At 41.1% G+C, this 7,435-nt stretch overlaps 1 protein-coding gene across 1 annotated transcript in view; it reads right to left on the minus strand.

The window, feature by feature from the left end:
- The window catches only part of SRFBP1 (serum response factor binding protein 1), a 69,340-nt gene extending 62,236 nt beyond the window's left edge, over nucleotides 1-7,104 (minus strand). Inside the window, exon 1 of the mRNA XM_061346054.1 lies at nucleotides 6,985-7,104. Coding sequence (XP_061202038.1) covers nucleotides 6,985-7,104 — 120 coding nt within the window. The remainder of the gene's footprint in view (nucleotides 1-6,984) is intronic.
- Between the last annotated feature and the right edge of the window lie 331 nt (nucleotides 7,105-7,435).

Consider the following 7,435-nt stretch of genomic DNA (forward strand, 5'->3'; position numbering starts at 1 on the left):
CTAGCATTTCAAACCACTTTAAACACCGTAATGCCTACAGCACTCAGTCATTGTTATTTTGAAAGTTTCCATCTAGGATTCTTTATCACTGGTAAAGAATATCCAGGAACGCACTTAAAAATATCAAAATGTATCTCAGGCAATGCTAGCCATTTGGATACGATGCACTAAAATATTAATGCTCACATCTGCTTGTTCATGATAGTGAAATGCAATTTTAAAGAAAATTCAGGAAGGAAGGCCTAAGTATTCATTTCTCTAATTCATGTGGGAAATACAAGTCCTGAAAAATTGCATTTTGCTTTACATATTCCTGGACTGCAACTTATTTTAAGGGCTCTTCTGATTTGCAGTCACTCTCCAATGAACTCATTATGTAACGTTATCAAGACCAGACAAATAAAAGGCTCCTTTGTTTTCCTCTTTCAACTCTCTAGTTCTCCTGCCCTTATAGCTGTGACAAATAGTTAACTTATGTAACATAAACACCTGCTGGACAACATAGCTGCACATCATATATTCATTCTAATTTGGGTTTTGGTGGTTGCACACCCTCCCCAAACGTTATTTCAGAGAAAAGACACTATTTTAAGATAAACATTTAAGTAGCAAAGAATACCACAGTACTACCAGTGCCACAAACCAACTGAACAACTCACTGAGGTGGAAGAGGGACAATCTGTCTATACCCCTCCTCCAAGCCTCTCCCATCCATCCGTGGTCCCTTTTTCCTGCTGCTCTCACAGCCTGTTAGACCCTGCTACCTTAAATTAGTTGCAGAGATCTACCCTAGCAAAAAACTTATTCTGCTCACAGAAGAAGGAGGCAGGACTATGTGGTGGGAATGTGTGAGGAGAAAAGAGAGTGAGAAGCCCCAGCTTCAGAAGCAGTAAGTCCAACTGCTACAGTCAGAGAATCACAGTCCTTTGGGGGAATGTTGCATGTGTCTGATACACCACAAAGCAACAAATTCTTCACAAAAAGCTTTATACGAAAGGCCTTTCAATGTTAAAAAATGCAGTTGGCCTTTCAGCAGTTTGTGAGTGAAGGTATGTATAAATTCAAGTTCAGTTACTGTTTTTCTATTTACTTTTGTTATCTTAGCTGTGTCTGACCACCTAATGACAAACACACCTACCCATGCTACACCAGGCCAATCCAAGCTTTATACAAGCATCTACAAATACACATTTACTTTTGGTTGCACTATGGTAAGTTTCACAGTTACAGATAAAACCTGGACTGCCACTTCAGACTTTTAAGAGGCTGCCAGTTTTCTTCACAAGTAAGATTATTCCCCATGGCTTTCTTCTGTTTTGGGTTGGTTTTTTTTCATAATCAGACATGTTATCCATCTTTGACTTTGCTGTACACCAGCATAAATCATCAGCCACATGTCCAGATTGCTTTCTGATTATGTCATTCATCTAAATTGCAAACCGGGTCAGGATGCAGTGCTAAATCTGAAGAGTAAAAGGGCCTGAGCATCACAACACAAAGCGTCGGTACCCAAACCACTACCTGACTGGAATCCCCCACCTTGAGCTTCTCTATTAAGCTCCCTACATTTTTGAAATCTGCACTTTGTTTAGCCAACTGAAAGATGTGTGTGCACACATATTGCTCTGAAGATACATTTTATCTTCACTCTACCTTTTAGGGAAAAAAAAAAAGCAAGCTAACAGCTGTGGCTGACAAGCATTTTGTAGACATCAGCTTTAATTTTCTAAACCCCACAGTTTTGTAAATAAAGTTCAATCTCTTTAATTCAACAAGAGATCCATAACATTTTTTTATAGAGAGAAATTAATTTGGATGCATGCAAGTGATTATTAAAAATAAATTCAAGACAAAAAGTCACCTGATATCAATTCCATTCCCAAACAAGTTTAGCAAACTAAATTTGTATGTCCACAGACATTAAAAACCACTCAAGTCCGAGAAAATTTATACTTGCCTACTAATATTCAGCTTCAGCCATTACAACACTTAGGTAGACATGCATTAGAATACTTATTTTTAGAACAATTCATACAGGCATAATTTGCATCACCTTCATGGGCTTTCTGCAGCTTAATTCCTTGAGTTAGTCGCAAGAAAATTAAAACAAAGAAATGAAAAAAGAAGGGCAGAGAGGTACTGTTTATAATATTGCTAGCAGAGCATGACTGTGAGAACAGAACATCATTTAAGAAGTACATGTTCTAAAATTAAAAGAAACCCCAAACCCAACACAACCAAACTCTGCCCCCAGCTGTATATTGTTGATCAACAACAATCATTTTTCACATTAAACATGAGTTAACTCCCTTTACACTTCCCTTGTCCATGGCAGCTGATGATTATGTGCTGCCATCTAGCATTTCCAGAAAAGCTTAACTTCCAAAGCTATTCTGTGACAAGACGCCTGAAAATTTAGAAAGCTTTTAAAATAGGAAACATATAAGAAAATAGTTGGGAAAAAAAAAAAAAAAAAAGATCCCTTCAGCCTGAATTATAAAATTGAATACCAGATGAGAATACAATTAGGCTCAGTATAAACCCTGCAAAATCACTGATCATATGCAGTCAATCCCTGGCAGTGTGCAAGGCCAGGCTGCGCAGAGCCTTGGCCGACGCAGTCTACTGTGAGTCCTCCCTGCCTATGGCAGGGGGGGTTGGAAGTAGATGATCTTTAGATCCCTTACAACCCAAACCAGTCTATAATTCTATGAATACATAATAATTGCAAAATCAAATGGTTTTACTCTACGTTTCCTTTGTAGAAAAGAACATGGTAAGTAGACAATTGTAAAAAATACGGCATTTTCCTCTTCTTTTCAAAAAATCTGGTCTTCACTATTTCACTTTGTTCTAACTTAGTGCAGTCTTTTATTTTCCCCACCTCCCACCCCACTCTTCCTTGGGTACAGAAATAAAAATGCAATAATGCCATACAGGAATTGGGATGTCTGAATTACAAAAACATTTGCATTTTTTAACTCTTTTCCAATCCTAATTTTTCAGTCATGCAGTCAAGCTGAAACTGTACCACATTATTTGCCAGCAGGAAGATGATGGCTTCTTATAATTAGTGGACTTTGCCAAACACTGGTACTGCCAAGGTCTTGCTTTTTTCTGTTACTACCTAGCTATACATGAAACTAGAGAAAAAGAAGATTTATACATTTTTGGCACAATAAATGTTGTTAAAAATGGAGATAATGTGAGTTTCTGAACCTGCTGCACCAATCCAAGCAACTTTACATGGAAAGATAAATTATGAATAGAATGTCTAAATTAATTAACCTGTGAATAGCAGAATAATTATTAATTATTTCTTATACTTTTCTATTTCACCTCATCACAACAACTGCAATTCCCTCTTATTTTTATCCAGCATGCTTACCACTGTACAGGAATTTCAGATCCCATTCATACAGCCACCTAAACAGTATGACATTTTCAGTCTTTGTATTAGATCACTACAGTTAGGAGCATGTTGCTTCATGGAGGCAATATTCTTTAATCAAATTATAATTGTTCACAATATTCAACTCTGAAGTTTCACTGGTTGCAAGTTAAAGCATTACCCCTTTAAGTGTCCTTTAATTTTGAAACATATATGCACTATATTTCATTATAATACTGGAATCAAACCCTAGATGTTCACATTGTACTCACAAAACTTCCCATTAAGAGGGGTTTTTTGTTTGTTTTTACCAGGACAGTAACACCAGAACAACTCCTGCCATTGAATTAAACTGAACTGATGCTACCTACTCAAACGGTAAGTAATTATCCTTTCCATTCAGAAATAAACTAAGGAAGTATATCTTACGTGTACAAAGCAGATGGTGTGCAACTTATTTCTAGGACAATACAGAGTATAGGAATGCTGTAGACACTCCAGCACAAGTAAGTTTTGGACACTGATAACTATTTGTTTTCTTAGTTACTGGTATCAAATACATAACAGGATGTAAAGAAAATGAAGGTAATTTGACTTGAAAGATTTATCAAGACAACGGTTTGTTACTGAGAAACACTGGTCTCAAGCTATTTGTTCTTCCTGTAAACAAAATATGAACTGGTAAAAAAATCTTGAAATCTATCATCCTAGGATTTAAGACTCCATCATACAACAGGCCATTATAGTTCATTATATATTAGTTAAGAGCAGAAGCATGCTTTTGCCAGAATTAAAACCTGAGTTAAAACCAGAACTACAGTATAATACAGATGAATTTACAAGGCCTTACACAGAACTACCACAAATCCAGCTAAGACAAACAAGTTATCAGCTATACAAGGGTGACAAAGTTCTTTCTGCAACAAGTACCACCATGCCTATTTCATATGGCCTAATGGGGTAAGAAATCTGTAGGGTGCCTAGTATAGGTTGACTGCAGAATGCTAAAAGTGCACCTTAATAGGGCCACTTTGTAATTACAATAAATCTTCCCTTTAGCAAACTGGAAGAACACTAAAGAAAACTGTTTAAAACATCAGACTTTCTAAAATCACTATTTATGCTCAAATTCCATTTCACCTTTATTAGAAGCTAAATATTTCTTAGCAGTATGTCCTGGGTTCAGCAATAGCACTCATCTTTCTCCTTCTCAGTAGCAGCCGCAGTGCTGCATTTTCAACTTTAGCCTGAGAACAATGCTAATAACACAGATGTTTTTAGTTATTGCTTAGTAATATTTACCCCAACCAAGGACATTTTCAGTCTCATGCTCTGCCAGTGAGGAGGGGCACAGTAAGCCAGGAGGAAGCAGAGACAGGACACCTGACCCAAACTAGCCCAAAGAGGTATTCCATACCACAGCATATCATGCCCAGTATATAAACTGGGGGTAGTTATCCAGAAGGCTCAGATCGCTGCTCGGGTTGGGCTGCTTATTGGTGGGTGGGTGTTGAGCAATTGTATTCTTTCCCCTTGTTATTTCCCTTACCATTATTGTTATTGGTGGTAGGAGTAGTAGTTTTGCATTATACCTTAGTTACTGGACTGTTCTTATCTCAACATGTGGGAGTTACATGCTTTCGATTCTCATACCCTAGGAGCAGGGTGGGGAAAAAAAGGGGGGAGTGATCAAGCAGCTGCATGGTACTGAGTTACCACGTGGGCTTAAACCATGACACAGTAAAATATGTTCTTTAAAGGCATCTCAGTAATAAATAAACAGCAGATATCCAGGTATTCATAAAGAAAATAAGTATTTCAGGTATTATGACTAATCACTGTAGTAATTAATACAGCTCTGGTGCTTATGAGAAGACAAAGGTGTGGAAATGGAAAAAAATTGTTTAACCTAGTCACAAGAGGCCTCCATCAGACTGTTAGCCAGCCTGACCTTCTGTCTCTCTTGATGAGGTGGCATCCATGACTTCAGTCTCTGTACTACCTTACACATCTCAGATGAACTTCTTATTAGAGAGTGCCTACTTTTTAACCAAGCTCTGATGAAAGCTCTCACCTCCTGAAAACCTAAAATCTTTTAGTTTCCTCTTAGGATAAGGTGGTGCTTGAACTATGAGAAGGAACAGCGTCCTCACTGTCTTTACCAATTTTTTCAGTCTTTTGTACAGAAACTCGTTGTATTCTATCTTTCTGAAAGACTGTTTGGTCACTCCTCAGTCAAATAATACTCCTGTCCTAATCCCTCGTTACCTGAGTATCTCTTTGGTGAAAGACCATTAATCACCACCTGAATGTGGTCAACAAAAAAAAATAAAAATCTCTGCTTCAACAACAAATTTTTTTTATGGAAAAAGACAAAAAAGGCTTTTTTGGTGATTCACTGGCACACTTCAGTATTAAATCACTCACGTTTGACTACACTTTTAATAGCAAGGACCAAAAGTTTATAATACACCTGTATTTTATGTAATATCAAGCTACATTTTTTTCTGACAAACAGGCTACCTTCTCTCTTAATCCTTGACTTGCAAACCAATCTCCATCAGAGTTATTATACGCCTAGAATATGAAACTTACCTTAAATATACGTAGAAACTGAGCATGCTTGTATAACCTGTCATTTTGATTCGGCTGATGACAAACAGCAACTTTAACCATACTGTAAATTATCTAGGAATCCTGGAACTGCACAATGCCATCTGCAGAATCTAATACAACACATACCCAACAGGACTGAAATCTACTCTTCAGGCACTGCAGCAACAGTTTAAAGAGGCTGGTTTGGTTGTGTCAGACTTACCATACACTATTATTTGCAAATGTGTAGTCAAAACCCATCACAAGTTAAATACACTTAACTAATTTAATTCACAATGTAGAGAAGAATAAAAAAGTCTGAAAGAAACATGAAACATCAGACTTCTAGCTGAACTGGGAAAAGTTAGCTCTAACCCTGTCATTTGTCATTAACAGTACCTCCAAAGCGACAGGGCAACACCGTATGCTTGCTAACCAGGAGGCAACCGAGACTTTGGTAGGTCTACTAGAATCACCTGCAAAACTTCAGTGACACGATACAATAACGATACTACACTCCATTTCAGGATGTTGAAGCGAAGCACACGTCGACCATTGCGTAGCGCCTCCCTAAAGATAGTTTATCTTCGTAAAGCAGGTCTTCACTCTCATCACACAGACCTGTCGCCGAGAGCCCGCACACTGCGCAGGCATTCCCAGGGGTAGGCGGAAGCCGGCTCAGGCCACATGGCGACAGCAGCGGCCGGGACCACACCGGGGCCTTCCTCCCCACTCCAGGCAGCCACGCGGGCCCTGGGGAGCGTCGTGTCGGGTGGGGTGAGGAGGGTCGTGTCGGGTGGGGTGGGGTGGGGTGGGGTCGGCTCGCCTCGGCTCGGCTCGGCTGGGCCCGGCCCGCTCGCCCACGCCGCGGCCTAGCTCTGCCTCTACCTCTCCCGCCCAGTGTCCCGGCCCCTTCATGCGCCGCGGCTTCCACCTGGCCCGCGGCTCCGCCGCCCGGCCGGCACACCAGAGGAGGCAGGGAAAGGTGTCTTACTCACCTCGTTGTTGAGGTTCAGTACGGTGGCCATAGCACCAACAGCTACCCACCCAGCTCCCACCGCCCCGCAACACTCCCCAGATGCTGTCACACCGGCTGCGCGAAGCGAAACTGCGCGCATGCGTCGGAGATACCCCTCCAAGCCGAAACTCTATGGTAGAACCGCCGCTCTAGGCCACGTCTCGGAGACCTAGGTCCTCCGAGCCCGCCTCCGCGCCCCGCGCCCCATGCCCCGCCCCAGTGTCGAGCTGAGGTGGCCGGCGTGAGCCCGTGTCGCAGCTTCAGTGAGGCAGTGCGTTTCGCCCGCGTCCCGGCCTTGTTGGGAACGGCGGCCAAGAGGGTTCGCTTCTGGCGTCCATCAGCAGCAGCCCGGCATCGCAGTTTTCTCTCCTTGCAGCTGCCGCCGCGGGACCAGCCTGGAAAAGAGCACAGGAGGACTCGGGGAATGGTGC

This window comes from Neopsephotus bourkii, unplaced genomic scaffold (assembly GCF_033783945.1).
Source record: "Neopsephotus bourkii isolate Nb327-2 ecotype Australia unplaced genomic scaffold, CSIRO-AGI_Nbou_v1 NB_256, whole genome shotgun sequence".
Classification (NCBI taxonomy): domain Eukaryota; kingdom Metazoa; phylum Chordata; class Aves; order Psittaciformes; family Psittacidae; genus Neopsephotus; species Neopsephotus bourkii.